The following is a 20,061-nucleotide window of genomic DNA, read 5'->3' as shown; positions in this document are numbered from 1 at the left end:
TTTAAAATTCCTCCCAAATGGATTGATCTTTAGGAAAGTTGCCATAGCACCGCTACACTGAAAGCCCTGGGAAGGCAGGCAGTCTCTCCCAACCAAGAGGACAGAGCCTGGGGACCAGAGCTCAGGTCTGATCACAGCAGGTCTGATTAGAGAAGCTGCAGAAGACTGCAGAACTTAGATCCAGATTACATTTTAACAGAATCACAGAATGTGCTGAGTTGGATGGGACCTACAAGGATCATCAAAGTCCAACTCCTGGCCTTGCACAGACATCCCAAGAGTCACAGCATGTGCCCAAAAGCACTGTCCAAGCACTTCTTGAACTCAGTCAGCCTGGTACTGTGACCACTTCTCTGGGGAGCCTGTTCCAGTGCCCAACCACTCTCTGGTGAAGAACATTTTAAAAATATCCAACCTAAACTCCCCTGACAGAATTACAGGCATTTCCCTTGGGTCCCCTCACTGGTCACCAGAGACAAAAGGTCAGTGTTTACCCCTCCTTTTCTGCTCCCACGGAAGTTGCAGAATACAGTGAGGTATCATGTCATAAAAGGAAATTTTGTTTGATAAGCAGGACTTTCCCCTCATGAAGCCATGCTGGCTGTGACAAACGCCTGTGTTGTCTCTCAGGTGTTTTTCAATACCTCCCAGAGTAATCTTCTCCAGAACTTTGCCAGGCACAGAAGGGAGACTGACAGGCCTGTAGTTTCTCAGGTCCTCTTTCTTGCCCTTTTTGAAAACTGGGATGTTTGCCAGCTTCCAGTCAGCTGGCACCTCTTCAGATTCCCAAGACAACTCAAAAATCATCGAGAGAGGCTTTACAATGACATCAGCTAGCCCTTTGAGGATTCTTGGATAACCCTCATCCGGCCCCATAAATTTGTAGGGATTCAGCTGAAGCATCAGATTTCACACTATTTCAGGGTTAGCTGAGAGCTGGTCATTCTCACAGTCCATCAGTCCATGGACCTCCAGCTCAGGGCACTGAGACCCCCTTTGGACCACCACCCATGTCAAAGATGGAGGTGAAGAATAAATTAAACACCCCTGAATGTCTCTGTCCCCATCTGTGAGTTGACCATCCTGTAACAGGTCAATGTTATTTTTACATTACCTATTGCCATTAATGTATTTGAAAAACTCTTTATTGCCCCCCCCACATTTCTGGCCAGTTTCAACTCCAGTTGACCTTTGGCCACATGAATTTTCTCCCAGCAGTAGTGAGCAGCATCTCTGCATTCTTCCCATGTCACCTGGCCTTACTTCCATTGGGCATACACCTTCCTTTTTAGCTTTATTTCCAGAGAATATTCCTGTTCAACCAAGACAGCCTTCTACCTCACCTGCTTGACTTCTCAGCTTGGGAACTGCCTGCTCCTGTGCTCTTAGGAGGTGATGTTTAAAAAGTGACCAGCACTGATGGACCCCAACAACTGCAAAGACATTTTCACTCAGAAATAATGAATCCCATCATGTGTTAGTAGACAAGGTGTTGAGTAGATCATCCTGTGGTCATCAAACCCAAAATTTTTCTGCTGACGTCAACTTTGCAGCCATGTATTGACCTAATGGATCTGCCTAATCCTATTGATATTATTCCTCGTAACTGGAAAAATGAACTAAATCAACTACTGTGCTCCTGATCCCTCGACCAATCATCCCAGGGCACTGTAGTCTTTTTTGTTTGCCTTCAGACTTCCTTCCCTGTTTTATTTCATTGCTGCCAGTTTGAACAATCATTAGCAGAGAGTAATCAGAGGGTCTTACAAGTGTTGTTTTCCACTAATATCCCTTATGTGAGCCCCTGGGAGACAGCAGACTTCCCTGTGAGTTGGATCAGGTCTGCATATCGGCCCCTCCACTCCCCTTGGAAAGGTGTCTCCTATCACAACTACCCTTCTTTTCCTGTCACCAGAGGAGGTCTTGATGCAGGGTGGTGTCATTTCAGGAGGCCCCATCATCCCAGAAGGATCCATGCATATCTCATCAACTGTTTGGCCTTATAGATCCAGAGCCCCACACATGTTGTAAAAGGTACCAGTCCTACTTGCCAAATTCAGAGAAAGAGGAACCTTCTTGCTGGTACGTGCTGTGATGTGCCTCCAGCCTCCACCTTTATCAGATCCCTGCTAACAGTCCTTTGACTAATTACCCTGCAGGGCTCTGAGTCTGTCTGCTTCTTCACCACAATGGAGCTTCAAGACTCCTGGGAGTCTGAGACTGTAGCATTGCTGAAATTAATTGATCTCTCTTTTGTTCATTCACTCAAACACTGCACAGCCTGTTCACTCCTTCCTGTAGCTCCACCTGCATACAGCTCCTCAAACACAACACACTTTCTGCAAAATAACTCTTTGTAGTCCCCAGCCTCACAAAGAGGCATCAGGCACTCCCAGCAGCCTGTGCCTCTCCTTGCTGAGTTTTCTTGAAATAATGTTTCATTGCAGTTTTTCTGGGCAGCTACAGAAAGTAGCTACTGAGTTTTGTAAAATAAGAATCATCCACTGCTCTTTGTATGACTTGTAAGCACACTGTGCTGCACTCCTGCTTTGTCTAAGAATAAGACTAATAAACTTGCCAACAAACCTCACCAACAAAAACACGATTCTGACAATCAAAATTCTCATCTATTCCTTCAAATTAAGCCCTGAGCTCACCCAAAGTAAGCTGGCATACCCTCGTGATATCAGCTCAGGGTCCACAAAAAGCAACACAGCTGCATTAGCCCTTATCAGACCTAGTTAGGTCATGCATAACAGTGCACTGATTTAACTTTGCAGCCTTTCCATCCAGAGCCAGCTCTGTTATTATTTCAGAGATCTTTGCCCCAAGCTCCATTTCCCATTGCAAAAGCAAACAAATTCAAATTGATGCCAGAAAGTGATTTTAAAATACATTTGGACTGTAGTAAACTTGATATACAGGCAGTTTTGAATAAGAGAATTGCATCATTTCTTGCACTTTCTTTTTTTCTAGTATACATAATGTTAGGCATTCGGAGATGATTATCATGAGAGGTGAGATCCAAACTTCACTGAAGTCAGTACTTTTTTTAAAATGTACTCATATATTAACTGTTGATACCATCTATTTGATCACATTCTGAAACTGCTTTGAGAACATACAAATAACTATGAAAGACCATCACAGGCAGCTTAGGCTAAGAATTCAGGAGAGAACTGTCTTCTGTGAACTCACTTGTGCTAGCAGCAGCTGCTGACAAAAAGCAGGGAACACTGAGAAACAAATTTGACTTCTGTGAACTCTACATTCAACTAGACCATCTCTCTCAACCTTGAAACTCACCTACAAGTTGAGTCAGAAATTAAACCAAGATTTGCATTAAAGAAAGGCAAAGATGCTTTTATGCTTTCTACAATCCTGTGGTCTGGGGATTTTTTAATTGTCATTTTTGTTTGTTTGGGGGTGGGAACAGGTGGCGTAGTATCAGTTCAGATAAGCATCTTTATGCCTTATTTATTTTTCTTAGATCTTTTTCCTGTTCTGGGTGCCATTTTCCTTCTCAAGACACCTTTGCTTATCAAGAGGAGAAACAGATCTTTGATCTGCCACTTAATCAGAGCCATTCCTGAGCGAGGCACTCTGTATGCTGTATGGTAACAGAGAATGGCACCTCTTCATTCTGCAAATTTTGAATAAAAAATTACTTCTGACAGGTTTTTCTTAGTCTCCTTCTTCTTTGTTATGTATAACTTAGCAAAAACTGCATTAACTTTACTGATATACTTATGTTCATTTACATATTTACTGAACCCACCTATTGGGCCTCACTTTGCATTTCTTTTACATAACAAAACTTGTGTTTAGGTAGGAATGGGCAAGACTGTACAGAAATGCATCTGCTTGATAAAGATGAGGAGCTGTTTATTTCCTCCTGCTGTTTACACAACCAACACACAGTCTGACAATGACAAACCAGTAACTAATCCCCTGACACAGGAATTTGATTAATACACACAGAGAGAGATAAGTGATCAAAACTGCCCACATAGTCAATGAAATTTCATTTAAACTTGCAGTACCTGCATGTATTTACAGTGGCAGAGCTGAAGACTCATGAAGTACTCATGTGATTCTTTTGCTGACTCACAAATAGGACAAAACAAAATCAAGGCAAATCAAATTGCTTGACTTTACCAAGTCAGATCAGATACAGCATTTAAAAACCCTTTACAGTAGTCCTCTCTGAAGTTCCACTGGTCTGAAAAGTCCCTTCAATTGTTGTTTGTAAAATTTCCCTAAGGAATGATAACTTACTCTCGAGGTTTGGTGCTCACAAGAACCCTCAGGGGCTTTCTGCTGTTTAAACAGGCTTTCAGGAAGCAATCCACTTCACTGAAGGGTCGAAGAAAAACCAGGTCACCATTAATGGCAAAGATTTTCTTGCCAACTTCCAAGCCTGCCATCTAGAAAATAACAACAGTTGTGTACATGTTTGCTTTTTATAACCACTAACATTATGTTTTCTTTTGCTGGCGTGCAACCCCGATAGAAAAAATGACATTCACATTTTCTTTACATTCTTTATGACTCCTTCACGTACCATGCACAGGGGACTTACAGCACAAAATGTTTCTAAAACTGGTTAAATTCATGTGAAGGGTAAGCACTCATTCTGAAGAAAGCTAAATACAAGACCGAGTATAAATCAAGATTTTGTGACAGCATTACAGTATCAGTTCATTTTTTAGTAATTAACAAGAGAGCTTTGATTGAGCCATTTATGACAGTACTTAATTTTTCATCCACCATTTTCCAAAGGAACTAAAGCCTTTTTCATAAAGAAAGACCCAATTAATATTTTAGTAAGTGAATATTTGTTAAGTTCCAAAACAATGAGTTTTTAAACTTTGGTCTAACAAGAAAAGCACCATTACAGTAGAACTACAGGACTACAATAGAGTGGCTCAGGGTATAGGCAAAGCCCTAGTGCCATCTGAGAATACGGCAGAACCTGACTGATAGAAATCAGCTTATTTAGCTCTGTGGTTGAATTATATTATTCATTTGCTCTGTCTATTTATAATTTAAATTTGTACTCCACCATGAGATTTAGAAAGCCTTGAAATCTAAGTCCGAGTTTTCCTCCCATGAAAGAGCACCATACTTTATCTTTATATATATAGAGACTCCCATGCTGCTCAGTAGAATATTAATTAACCCAAAGAGAATCTAAAGCAAAGCTATCAAACAGGAAGGCTGTAATTTATTCATTCAGAGTCTCAAATTCCAGATTTTATCTAAAGCTTGATACATCCTTTACTATGAAATATATCAACTACAACTCACAGACTAGCTCTATACCCATTTCATATTCTACCAACAATGTTTATTTCAATTATGAATTATGTCATTACTGGAATATTATAAAATGCATAAAAATAAAATGACAACTTTTATATTATCAATCAATATGACAATTTAGCTGAGCAGAAAATAAGTGTCAAAATAATGTTCAAAACAATATTTTAAATAAAACAAAAAACCTAAAAAAGAAAACAAACAAACAAACAAACCAAAACCAACAACAAAACAACCAAAAAAAGAAAAAAGGGAAAATGGGAAAAAGATTCATGGGCACAGCTTTCTCAGTAAGTGTTCACTGTCACTTTCTACTGCTATAGACTTTCCTACATGATGTACAAAACATACATCTGTGATCAAGTAAATAAAACAGGGAAGATAATTTATAATATTCCATACCTCAGCATTTGATCCTTTCTCCACCACTTTAATAATTGGCACCTTATTTTTATCTTCTAAACCAAAACCATAGGTTCCTTCATTAGATTTAATCTGTTAAAAGTTTTTTTAAAATATTATTCAGAAAGGCAATAATAAAAACTGAAAATGTCTTCATTAAATAACAATAAATTGTTCTAATATATTGTCATTATGACAAAATTTTTTATTCATCAAAGCACACACTGATGGTGTTTCACTCACCAGTAATGACTTGGCTATGACATTTTCCACTACTTTTAGATCATGTTTCATGAGTCTGTGCTTCATATTTGATCCTTCCATTTCTTCATCCGCATAAAAACGGAACAGCAGTGGTTCATCTTTAAATTCACTTTTCTCTAACACTGTATGACAGAAACCCAGACATATTAATCTTTATTTTCTTTTGAACTTTTGAATATCATGTCTTTCATGAACCATTAAATACTGAACATGCATACACATATTGAATGCTAGCAAAATACTGTTTGTGTGTGTGAATCTAGGGAAATCTTTTAACATAGACAACCATTGTTATTTGGATTCATTACAGAAAGATAGGTATCACTAAGCTCATTTTTTCAACTACAACATCTGGATTCCACCAAGCTGAGAAATATGTATTAGGCTGAAATAGTTTTAGTGAAAATACTAAGCACAAGGTTTCTTCCTAAAAGGGATTTTAAAACATGTTTTTGTAAAGTTCTGCTGGACAGCTGCTGAAGATGCTCACCACCAAGTTCTGGCATTCTCCAGGTGGTGAAGCATGCTGGGTTTAGAATTAGAAACAGGTTTGCTGGGGATGTGGAAGCAAGCAGAACAGCCAATGGATGCAATTTGTGTGTTCAAAAGTCAAAGGAAAAAGAATGAACAATACCAGAGAGCATGTTCTCAACCCCTTGTCTAAACAAACTGATAAAAAATATTTCTTCCTCTTATCATTTCAGTAAATTACCTACTACTTCCATCCTTTCACTGAAATCCTCCCTCTGATGGTATTAAATGGGTCCTTGTTCACCTTAATTTTTAGTGCTGCACATATCTCTGGTCTCCTCTCCTTTCTTTGTTCTTTCCTTATGATTTTGCTTTCTTTGTTGCTATCCTTATGGTTTTCTCATTTTTCTCCAATGCACTTTCTCCCATTGTCACCACTTTTTTGAAGTCATGCTCCTTCATATCTTATTAATTCCCCCCAATATCTCACATTTCTTTCCTACGTTATTTTTTATTGTCTCATCAGTGCCGACATGCATTACTTTCTTAGGACATTTCTTGCAAAGTGACTAATAAAACTGCCCCCACTAAATCCTTTAATGGATTAATTCCTCAGCACATGCTATAAAATTTGATATAATTTTCAGAGTATACAATAGCTATTTTTTTCCTTGAAGACTGTAGCATCAATCTCTTCAGGGATACAATAGAAGAACTTTCCATCTGTTCTGTAATATCTTTATCAGCACCTGCATTTCCTTCCAACTGTGCAGATAACATTAAACAGAAAGTAAGCATAGCTTGTACAGAACGTATTTACTTACCATGGTGCATAAACCCATTATCACAAAGAGCTACACCAAATATCATAGCTTCCTCCCTTGTCCGGCAATCCCCCTGTTAAAACACAGTACATTTTTAAAATGTATTTTAAAATATTTGCAAAATGGAAACTGTGCAGAATGGCATCATCCCACAGGGATGGCAATTACTGTAGATTACATTTGCCACCATCACCTTTGTGTATACATTTCTAGCATATATATATATATATATGTATATATATAAACCAGTATATACATGTTTATCATAGAATCAGAGAGCACTTTGGGTTGGAAGGGACCTTTATATGCTATAATACTCTATAATTACAAATAAATAGGAAGATACTCCAGTAAGGCTGCATTGTCCATAAAAATTGAACATAATAGAACCTATAGGCACCAAAGTTTTAATCTTCTATTTTATGGAAAACTAGTGCATGTTGACAGAGTGAACAGGATACCATGTTGTTTTTCATCCTTCATTTAAAATGAAACAGAATTGATGGCAGCAAATTGGTACTGACTTTTGTTCACCTATTTAGTAATTTAGAGTTTCTAATTTCATTTCATTTTAAGCCATATGCTGAATCACAAAGCTAAGTGTCGTCAAAACATTTCAATTCAATTTCAGATAAGGAAGATAAGCACAAGAGGGATGAAAAGCATAGCTGATGACAGTTGATCTCTGTTACTTTACTAGTTTAAGAGGATTACACTACACAAAGTGTTTGTATGTTGTTCTTGATATATCACTAGCTTTCAAATCAGAATTTAAATGAAAACATACACAAATCCAAAGGTGTCTACTTGCCTGGGCAATCAACCAATCTATGAATTTGTTAGCCATAACCACAGATTTGTAGGTTCTCAAATGATAGTCTTTATCCCTGTTCAAAATAACACAAAACAATTTTTCAAAATCAAACAAAAGCTCAAAAGAAAGAGAAAAATACTTGTCGTTTATAAGCAAGTTAGTGCAAGCATGAATTGAGCACTTAATAATGGTTGAGAAGTTTTCTCTGGAGGAAAAAATAGCAAATGAAGTCTTTCTTGTAGACAGAAAGGAGGAGGGTGATCACAACTTATTTGGGTGATACTGTCACTGGAGTATGAAGGCAGGTGTGTTGTTGTGGGACTATTCAAATGAGGTAATGGTGAGGTAAAGGAGTGCACTCATACATACAGTAATCATATAAGCATATCCATCAGGACCTAGGAGGCTCTAGAAGTCCATTTAAAAAGTTGTATTGAGCGGAGTTGGCAGCCATTTAGTGGTTCAGTTATGCTTTTTGTCTTGACAGCATTTCAATCTTAGCTGATTACTCTCAAAAGACCAATCTTAAAAGGATGGGTTAGGTTCCTACATTCAAGCACAGTATCTTCAGATCATGCATTTCTTCCAAATGACTCCCTCAGGATTTCCCAATTGCACTCACCTAATTACTGGGGTAAAGAGACTGTGAAGGCGACAGTACAGTCGTACACCCTGTTAGAGAGAAAGAGGTGGTGAGTTAACCACACATTCACATCACAGACAGACAAGAGGCAGAGACATAGTAAGGAAGCCTGAATGCTGTCAGTGGATTTCCTTTACATAGTAAAAAGATCTGTTCAAATTTCTATGTATTTTCATGTGCCAAAACAATATTTCCCGATAACAATATTGACGAATAAATTATGAGAACGAAAACATCTCCTATCTAACCCAAGATTACTGAGACATGTGTAAAACAGATTAGCTTTGAGGTAACATTAAAAAGTTCTGAAGGTTTGAAATACTTAGAAATAAAAGCACACAAAAAATAAATCGTTTCCATGCATTATTGCTATTCTACACACAACTGAGTAATTAAAAGTAAAAACCACTGCATTTCATTATATGCATCAATACTTTGCTTAAAAATTAGAATTATAACTAATCAATTTTTAAAATGCAAGAAGATTCAAAGATTAGAAATGTTTTCTATTAAAAGCAAATAAATTATACATCTGCAGTAGTTTAAGAAACTACCATCAGAAAACTGTATTTTAAAAAAGAAAAACACATTAGTATTACTTAGGAAACTATCAAAAAGCAATTATGTTTACAATATGCAAGTATAATGACTAAAAGTTGTGTCAAATTAGATTCCTACTTTGCCCTGCCTGGGAGCTCAGTATTGTAGATTCTTCTAGATGCACTTTATATTAACAAATGGAACAAAAATTAAATTATACTGCAGCAAAAATTAAATTATACTGCAGTGTAATACCCAAATGCAGACATTTTCTACTGACTCCAAATCATGACAAATTTGAATATTAATGAGTTTAAAGGAAACTTTGATCAATCTTTTCATTGTTGTCAGTAACACAGATGGGTAGTATAGCCTATTATGTCTAAACATCTATATTACTATAGATTTACTGCCTAGTTAGGACACTAACAAAGGACATTCAGATTTTAGAGACATTTGAAAGCAGTTTACTACATATATCTTCATATCTATGAGAAGAGACTGAAAAATACACTAGACTGAACATCAGCTTCAGGATTACCCAGAAACACAAGCAACGCATCCTGCATATGAAACCAGTGAATAGCACTTTTAACTACATAATATTAAACAGCAATTTTGTATTTACAATGTGTAAAAATAAACCAAAAGCTTACAAATAGAAAACTGAATTTGATTCACATAAATATAGATGTTGTTTATCCCAGAAAATCTTACATTACTTTTCAAGCAGAATCTCAGTTTCTGATGTGTTCGTCCTAATAATAGCAACTATTTTTTTCTGTACCTTGGAGATCACATCCTGCATCTCATTTCTGGGATAATATGTTCCATCATCATATCGGAATCTGTACAGCATGTGTTCAGGTTTGAATTGGTGCTTATCTGTAACTAGATTTAAAAAAAGGCATTGTTAGATGGCTTTCTGATGAAACCAAGGAGAGAGAATAAGGTCAGCGTCATTTCTTCAAATAAGAGCCCTAAACACAGCAATAGGTAGATTTCAAACAGGGAGGCCAGGAAGCCCAGTTAGATCATCTGCCCTAAGCTCCTTTAAGACACTGGTGACAATATTTCTTACAACATTTAAGTAGTACAGAAGGGTGAAGAAAAAGGAAGACAGGCAGGGGACAGCATGAAAAAATAGTTACTCAAATCCTTTTAGTCTTCAATGCTTTTGCAGAGCTTATCAAGCAAATAGCCAAATAAGACTTATATTGCAACTATTCATATTATTCTTCCACATAATTTTCTGTTCTCATTCTTGATGAGGCCAATCTCAGACGATTCAGTAAATATGCAAACACTTGACAACACATTTGACCAGTCTTGCAGTGGGAACAAAGGAGAGAGAACGTCTCTGTCTATATACAGTCCCCTAAACGTCATAAGTGCAAGAGACTGGCAATTACTATGAAGACGTTGATAATTTATTTCCCCAAGGACTTGGGAAAAAGGATCTTAACAGGTGGACTTCTTGAGTTTCACAAGATTCCAGCAACAAAACTCACAACTTCAAGTGTCTTGTGAAAACAAGTCATACCATAGGATACAAAGGTTCTCCTGGAAACTGCACTGCTACAAATCTTTCTGAAAAACAGCTGATCCATTTGATGGCTGAGGACAGGCTTAGGCATAATCACCATCCTAAGATAACTACTTTATTAATTACATTTGTATGCTTTAATTTTGAAAGTCAATTTACATGTCATCAACTGATAAAGGAGGGTACTGTAATGTCTTCATTTATCAGAGTAACACACCTGAGAGAGTTAGGTAATTCTGTGCATGCCTTCCTATAGCAAGTGATTAAACCATCATATATAATTCTCTTCCAAAAATTTTGTTAGGCATCATAAACTTTGTATAGTGAGGTGCCTTCCATCTATGGCCCTTTTCATGCCCCTTCAAGCTCTTCAGTATTTCCACACATCATCTGATACACAGACATAAAAACTGAACTTCATATATTAAGTGTCATGTGCAAGAGCAAAATAACATCTCTACCTGCATTTGATATATCTACTAATAGTAAATCCCAGGACACTATTCCAATTGCCTTGAACTGATGGCTATCAAAATAATTCCGAAGCTCTTTTACGTGTCATTGCCTCTAAATACATGAGATACAGACTACAAGATTTTCACATATAATGCCTAATGTAAGTATCTATGTGAATTTTAATGGATTGTGACCATTTAACTAAGAAAAAAGATGTCTTCTATCTCTATAATTAAAAAATATTCCTACCATTGAAGAAAAATAATGTATTCCAATACATTAACAAATAAAAAGAGTTCTTTATAACGAGCAAGTTCTGAAAATAAAAAATCACCATCAAGACCATTTTGCCTAAAGCCCAATTATTCCTCACTCTTACAGGGATGTGCTGGGAGGCAACAAAGATGACAAAGCACATCTCCTTTCTTGCATGCCCATGACAGACAGAGGAGGCTATGCCCACTGAGGAACACAAGTACCACTCTGTCTCTGCAGTCCCAACTTACCCCTGTGCGCCAGAAACTAAGGGAGTAGCTCCACAGAGCTGGGACATGCTGGGTTTCAAACACTTAAGCTCGCAAAATGCTGCATTACCACTAAAATAGGAAAGGCCAAGTTGCTTTGTGTGTCATTTCCAACACTGTACCCACATTTGTGCTGGGATAGGCATTTATACAGCATATGCTATATGCTACAACAAAGGGAACTGATCAAGGTTTAAACTGGTCTTTTAATTTTTTTTGCCAAGGTGATTTTAAAATCAGATCATTACATCAGTTCAAGAAACTGCACAGCCATACAAATACCTATTCATTTCAAAACTATCTGATATTCAGTTTATTTTTGTAACTACAAAGCTCCTTAATCTATTGAGACAAGGTTTCCATCTCTAATCAGCTGCAGCAAGTGGACAAAGTACCTCACTCCATTGAATGGTATCAGTCATTTCAGATATCAGAGAATTCCACAAGGCACATTTAAAAGAGCAGTATACAAACATATTTCTCCCCTCAAATAAAAGTGGAGGGGGGAAAAAAGAAAAAACTGTAATTTTTCTGCTTACTAGAGTTCACACATCAGGAAGTATAACAATGTCCATCACACCATGATTCTGTCATTGCTAGAATGAACTCCAGCACAGTGACAATAATGGCCAGCCTACTGAATATGCAAGCTCTCAACAAAGGCCTCTACAATATTTGCAATGTAAATAACAGCCAAACGTTCTTCCTCCCTTGCTCCCTCTGTGAAAACAGATGGTTCATTCAACTTTATTTTAGGAATGCTATTTTCAGTGAACTACAGCTGGATTCACTATTCAAAGTAGCATGTCTGGCTCACATTTCTATGCTCTAATATAATTACCCTTTTATCTCATGAAGTTACACAATATTCATTTAACTTTGCATTGAGAAAATCTATGGGTGTATTTAGGATATAAATTACAAGATCAGGAGAAGAATCTCTGGCAGCAGAATCATTCCATTGAAAACAGTTCAGTGTGTGTAGTAAACATAATAGCATCTGACATTTGAATGATTGTGGAAGAAAATAATGTAGACTGACATTAAAGAAATGACGACTACATGACTACTGATTAAAAACCTTAATATTTTTCTTTCTACTCTGCTTAGGTTTAAAACACGCACAGCTCAGTGGCACTATGTTTCTCCCACTTTCTTTCCAGCCAAGGACACTAAAATCATAGCAAATAATTTAAATTAAGTATTTAATTAGTTTCTGGCTGGAGTACAGAAGTATTAAAATGTATACTATCAAATATTCCATCTAAATTTACACCCTGGATCTATGATGGCATGGTAACTAACTTGACAGCTTTGTTTTGAGTGACTGTACCTATGATAAGTGACCCTGTAAAACATGGCTTCAAAACCAGAAGTTTCTCCAGTTTGCTTATATGGTCCTGTTAGACTACACCTTGTAATACCAACAGAGATAAGGACATGCTCTAGCAGGAGACAAATGTTGCCAATGCAAACTACCTGCAGAAATCAAACCTTACTGGCTAAAAAAAAATGAACCCTTTCTCTCCACAATAAGCTAAATTCAGAGAGTTGACTGCAGATTTCAGCATCAAAATATCAATTTTAGTAACTATACAATGTAGTGAAGAGAAGGCCTTAAAATTCAAAAGATTAAACTGTTGGGTTATAGATTCATCAGCTCTATTTGTAACATCTAACAGATGAGCAGGCACATTTATCAAAACAGACAGCTGTGACTCACTGTCACACAAAATTCTTCGTTGAACACCTTCCCCAAAATGCCTGGCCTCAATAAAGGTTAGAATCCTTACAAGCAATGTACTGTTCTGTGTCTCCCCAGAGTTTTTTTTTGCTTACAAAAGAACAGCAGTCCTTTTCCCCGATGTTGTGATCCCAACAGCATAGAGAAAACCTGATTAAATCAGTGGAGCCTTTCCCAGTAAATCTGCTATGGACATGGACAATGGCCCCATGAGGCCCCTGGAAGGATATAATGCAGATTCTACAAGCTGTCTTGTGTTAACGAGACCATCTTTTAGTCAAAAAAATTAGGTCCATTCTGGTTACAACAATTATCTTGAAAAAAAGTTAAGTTAAAACTAACTCTATTTACCATGGTGAATAATGCCATTCTCTAGTAAAGCTTGGCCAAGATGAACACCTTCTTCAGACTTGTGTATCTCTCCAATTTCCAACAGCCAGGACACAAATTCACTGAAAAACAGATACAGAAAACAAACTTTACATCTTATACCACCAGATCTACTGCATGTCGCTCTCCATTACTAGTATTTTTTACTAGTCTTGGAAATGATTCTTTAGCCCAATGATCCTCAAAATGTTCTACCACCTTTAAAAAAACTCACTCTTTACAGCTTTATTTTTATTTTGACATAACCACAAATAGTTCCCCAAGAGATGTCTTTTCTGCTCAGAAGTTTTCCATGCATGAAGTTAACCTGGCACATAGTAAAGACTTTCCATGTTTTCTGGGATATCCTCAGTTAGCATAGCTGCATTTGATCAGACAGACCAATACAGGGCAATCCCAAGCATTCCTACTGCACCTGTCCAGGGCAGGTATGCCATGATGGCAGAATATAACCACAGAATGACAGAACAGTAGGCTTGTTACTTCCAACATGTCTCAAACATACTGACATCCAGAGCATATATTCACGTGCAGAAAATGCCTGGATTCTACCAAAGCAAAGCTGATGCAGTTCAGAGACATTGGATCTATGGCACAAAAGATATGCATGTTACAAATCAAAGGAAAAGTGCAACAAGGTAGTGCACCCTTCACATTCATGGGTTTTAATTGGTGACCCTGGGACCAGAAGAAGCATTCTTCAAAAGAGTTCACTCCAAAGATAGCAGGGAAAAGAAGCCATTTGATGGTAGATTTAAGTGGCTCGTCAGCATGAGTGTGTTCTTCTCCTGCATCCAACAACTTCACTGAGGAAACATGATTCTACCATAACTGAATCATTAATCTTAATTTCACTTCTCTTCAACTGTGTCACTTATGACAGCACATAAGAATCTCCCAAGTTTTATTTCTCCTTTTGCACCCAGTGGCATCTTCTCAACAACTTTTTTATGAAAAACACTCTATTTTACAAAAATGCTTTTCACACTTAACTTACGTGCATAAGTTTTTATACTTATCTTATGGCCAAATGAAATAAAAGATAACCCTTCTGTCTCTCAAACGATTTGTTTTTCATAGACACATTTTAAGGGCATCTATTTCTTTTTCAGTCTTCTCAAGCCATAGGCATAATAAGGCATTATAAAGATCCCCCTGATAATTTAAACATGCAAACCTTATTTACTAACTCTGTTCCTGACCTTCAAGCAAGAGGAGGACAGAAGCTATTTTAAGAGACAAAGATTACTTAGGTGGAATAAATAACATTTTACACTCCAAACTAGTCATTCCAGAGACAAAATGAATTTTAAAAGTTGGGAATTATTTCTTGAGAGAAACTAATTAACTTGATACAGTTCCATATTTTCATCAGGCTCTCAGAAGCCTTGTCTCTTTAACAGAACTACTTTGCAAAATGAGAACACAGTCATAAATCTCAGGCTGACCATTTTACATTCTGGCTAAATTCTCTGAAGCAAATAGGCCTAACAGACATTACAAATGAAGTGTTGTTTCTACAAAATCCCAAAGAAGATTCAAAATGTGGGTTTAGATGGCAAGAATTCATGCTAACAAATGCATATAATACCTTCCAAGAAAGCATTTGGGGAAAGTGGTTAATTTCCTCTTCCTGTCTTTGATGAGATTCCCTTGTTTGCACATCATTTTGTACAATCTTTCTCCTTGCTCAGAGATCATCACCCAAGTGTCCTGTTCCATGCCCAATTTTAAACCTGCCAAAAATACATTAACATTTTATAAAGGGATATTGCCATTATATCTCAGTATCTTCCCTGAAATGGAAAAGCAATACTGATATTTTTATATATAAAAAAGCTGAGGAACTGGTTTTCATTATTTTCACATGATCAAGTTAAACCATGAACATCTGATCTTCATAAATCCTAACCAAAATATACTTTTCTCACAGAGAAGTTAATTTGTTACTCTATCTACCTCACCATTTATTTTGTAGTAATAACAGACACCAGTATACGAACATTTGCAAGGGAGTAGTCATGTCTTTACAAGTGTAAAATAAGGAGCCTTGTGATGTGATAATAAAAAGATCTTCACTGAAAGGAATATTTTTCAAATTTCAAGCTAATAGTAGTAACACGTTATCAGGTAGACATATGCTAGTTTCACATAGATAATTCACCCCCTTTCTACAAAAGCATTCAGGCTTGGCAGGGGAGTTGGAACTAGAAGATCTTTATGGCCCCCTTCAACCCAAGTCATCCTATGATATTCTATCTGAGTAAGGGTCTGGTACTTCTGTAGTTTTGAAAATACAGCCTGAAGAAATGTGTCTGTCACGAGAAGCTAACAGTGGTACCGGGAACAGATCAAGGACTGTCTCTCATCATCCATGAACCAGATAGCAGTGATGTCACACAAACAAATAAAACCTGGAGTACCCCAGGGAAAAGAAAACCTAACTAATATACTACTTCTGGAGCTTATAGGATGTTGATGCTGTTATTTGTATTGACATTTCAAGTAAGGTCATCACAGCATCATCAATCTTAAAGATGACTACCTTTGAAATAAATTTCCAACTTGCTGAATGCCTCAGAGGTTTACAGGAAAGCTGTCAAATTGACAGAAAATTTCTGCAAGAAGTTTCCAATACATCTTGATTTCCTCTAGCAAGCAAATACAGTCTACAAAGTGGTTCCTAGTTTATAATTTTATTACAAAAGCTGAAAACTCTGCTAAATCACTTAATTCGGAGTATTTGTTCAGCTCCTTTTTGTTCAGCTTCCTTTTGTCCAGCTTCTGCTACATGGATTCCAAGTAAAAGCAGAGGTTTCATTTCTCTGTCCATGGAACCTCTCAGTCTTCCAAATCATTTGGGTTTTGACAATTCTGTGTTGCAATCTGAATCCATGTTTCTCGTCTCCTCCTGGTTTCATTATTTTCTCCTTGGTGGCAAACCCACTGAGAGCATCAGGACCTGAAAGCTTCCACAAATCATAGGATGCTAAAATCCTAAGACATGCATTGGCTTTGGGATGGCTACCTCAGACCTCCAGCTTCCCAAAGTTTTCCTCCAACTCATTTCTATTACCAGCTGCTCAGTTGATTAGTGTGAAATAGTAAGAATTATTCAACATAAAACATTACTACTTTCTCTTTGTATTTCTTGCCTAAAGCATCAAGAGTCTAAAGGAGACATGAAACTTAGCAGAGAAGATTTACTGAAAACGTTTTAGTCAGTTCCATACAAGGTCCTATACAGAAGCAGACAAACCTGGGGTTTTTGCATTTGGCACTACGTCTAACACACTGCTTTTTCATTTTTTAAACATTCTTCATATTTTAAGTGTTGACAGTTTAGACTCTAAAGCATCTTTTTAGCTTTTCTGCTACAAATTCCTGATGACACTACTGATCAGCCAGTACTGAGACACCCTGCTTGAAACTCTGATCCTACAGATTCTAGAACATCCAGTATTCAGCTTTAAAAGAAAAGAAAATATTGTTAGTGTCCATCTACAAAAGAGGCACAAACCAACAGTTACTGCAACAAGCGATGGAAAATCTACAAAAATCAGGAAAATAATCACAGATCTAAATACAAGGTCATATTTTCTTTCAACATCAAAGCTCCAAATAGCATTACTAATAAGGATATTTGGGCTTTCAAATGAAATTAGCTCCAGAAAATGATGATGCATCATATTTCCCTGCTTCTACTTGGTGCTGGGTTCAGCACCAGTGAAGTTATTCATGGTCACATTTGAAATCAGGATTATATTTCATCCATGTATTCTTCCACCTTAATTCAATTACTCAGAAAGACAGTAGTTTTCCAAAGGTGATTGGAAATGGTGATTACTTTCTTGGGTAGGAGGCAATACATCCAAGAAGAAGTTGTGAATGTGTTGTGTACCATTTCAGTTCGGATCATATGCATTAAGATCCAACAAAAAAACCTGCTCATTTTGGTGATTCCACTGGCCAGTCACAAAGGAAATCAGTGCACACAAATCCCACAGGGCATTTGGGATAGACGCTCAGAAACCACAAACCATGATAATACACAGGTCTCAATGAATTTATAACTATTTATATTGGTTGAGGATAAGCTGTAAAATCACAGATTAAATCATCTCCCCATTTCTCTATTTCTCAAACAGCATTTACTACCAGCACATATAATTCAAGACATTATGCCCTTCCCAGTACAAGTTTGATTCATTTTTCCCAGACTGGTATTCATAAATCTTCAGCTGAACCTGACACGACAAGTTTGCCTACCAGCTGGTTTTGCTTTATACCTCAACATAAAAATACAGTATAGCTTTCTGGCAGAGCAACACAAGGAAGTTTATTGACCTACCTTTTCTTCTCTCTCGCTCTTTCAAAATAGCTTCCAGCCATTCTTGCTTCTCTTCAGGGGTTTTTGCCATGCATACAAACCATTTATTCTTTGCCGTGTTGTGGATCTTCCAGCCATTAATAACAGTGTGGCCACTGCTGTGGTAGTCAGCTGGGAATAGATAAAATTGCTTAAAGAGCACCAACTCTTAAAAAAAGCAATAGCAATAGTTGCCACAATTACTAAAATCTTATCACCACACACAAAAGCCCAGAAAATACAGAAGAATCAAAATTAATTTAAAGTTATCTGTGCCACTGTGAACTATGTTATAACTTAATCAACTGTAGTTTTAATTTTTGTAAATAGTGTCCTTTGTAAAGTGTAACAGAGATTTGCCTAGCATATGGAAGAAGGTATAAAGTTGACACTAAAACAGGTAGAGTCCTATTAAAAGAAAAGATAATGGTAGTTTGGAGTACTTTTGTGTTAAACTGAAGTAAATAATTCCTAAAACAAGCAGCATTATTCTTTTCCCCCTTAAATTACTGAGTTGCTATGCTGACTGACTTGATTTGCTATTAAGTGTAAAAAAGGACTAAATATACAGGGGAGGAAATACTATTTCAATATCACAAGTAATTGAAGCACAGACATTTGGTGAATCTTTACTGGTTACCTGAATAAGCAAATATCTACCCTTGCTAGTTTAAAGAAACTGGAATATAACAAAGATGTTTCTGATCTAAAACCAAATGCATAATTCCTGACATATGTTCCTAACAGCCTCATGTTTGACGGGCACATTACGAGAGGTAAGGGCTGCTGATGTTCCTAGATAACTAGAACTCCTGACACATAACATGTAAAAATATCTATGCTATAGAAATCAAATTATTTACTATTTATTACTCTATATTTACCTCTATAGCAATTCATTTTACCATGCTAGTCCATAAATCTCATTCAGAAATTCCAAAACTAATCCACTAACTATCCTTCACTAGGATTACATGAATTTCCTGGGGGGAAAATTGTGAGGCATAAATGCCTTATGATAAGAAATAATGATTTTTTCATAAAATACAGACTGAAAAACTAGAGCTAGCAACTACAATACAAAACATTAAGAAAAATCAAAGGTCAATATTTTCTCACCACAAACTTTCATTAAGCAGCAAAAAAGTCCTAAGGCCAACCCTGAACTAGTGCAATAACTGCGCAGCTTTTCATTTAGTAAATACTGTTTCAGCCCTATTTTTTATGATGAGATGAGATTTTCTGAAACTGAAACCCTTGCTGAAATGCTTGCTAAGATTTATCATAAATCTCAGCAGACATGCTAGTATCCTTTCAATAACTTTGCATTTTAATTAGATGGAAAGCAGCCAAGCTTTGTGTACTGGGCTGGGAAATGTCAGGAACTACTAGAAAATCATGAGACTGATGGCTAATTTCTAAACCAACAAAACTTTCTAGTACTCAAAGCACGTAAAAAAGTGCAAGCGAGTCTATGACGGGAAAAAATGAAGTTATTTTACCAACATGATGCTCATGCCACTCAGCTATTTATCATATTTTTATTTGCATAGACTACTCATAGTATCCTTTGTTTCTTTAAAAACATTCTTTCTTGAAAATTACCCATCATACTATTCATGCAGTCTTAGAAAATCAGACCCAAAAGTTAAGGACAAGAAATAAGTCTCAGACAGAAACTCTCAATGATAGACTGCAGACCCTTGGGGATCAGAGGCAGAAGCACTATTGAAGGAAGTAAAGTTAAGGTTC

The 20,061-nt window shown here is 36.8% G+C and overlaps 1 protein-coding gene across 1 annotated transcript in view; it reads right to left on the bottom strand.

The window, feature by feature from the left end:
* Window positions 1–20,061, bottom strand: part of PREX2 (phosphatidylinositol-3,4,5-trisphosphate dependent Rac exchange factor 2) — a 171,693-nt gene that overhangs the window by 87,173 nt on the left and 64,459 nt on the right. The window contains exons 10-19 of the mRNA XM_038129126.1: window positions 18,292–18,441; window positions 15,532–15,676; window positions 13,902–14,002; window positions 10,068–10,171; window positions 8,720–8,769; window positions 8,095–8,170; window positions 7,284–7,356; window positions 5,968–6,110; window positions 5,725–5,817; window positions 4,279–4,427 (exon numbers count right to left, since the gene is read on the bottom strand). Coding sequence (XP_037985054.1) covers window positions 4,279–4,427; window positions 5,725–5,817; window positions 5,968–6,110; window positions 7,284–7,356; window positions 8,095–8,170; window positions 8,720–8,769; window positions 10,068–10,171; window positions 13,902–14,002; window positions 15,532–15,676; window positions 18,292–18,441 — 1,084 coding nt within the window. The remainder of the gene's footprint in view (window positions 1–4,278; window positions 4,428–5,724; window positions 5,818–5,967; window positions 6,111–7,283; window positions 7,357–8,094; window positions 8,171–8,719; window positions 8,770–10,067; window positions 10,172–13,901; window positions 14,003–15,531; window positions 15,677–18,291; window positions 18,442–20,061) is intronic.

Source organism: Motacilla alba, chromosome 2, assembly GCF_015832195.1.
Source record: "Motacilla alba alba isolate MOTALB_02 chromosome 2, Motacilla_alba_V1.0_pri, whole genome shotgun sequence".
Taxonomy (NCBI): domain Eukaryota; kingdom Metazoa; phylum Chordata; class Aves; order Passeriformes; family Motacillidae; genus Motacilla; species Motacilla alba.
This window is presented reverse-complemented; position numbering and strand designations above follow the sequence as displayed.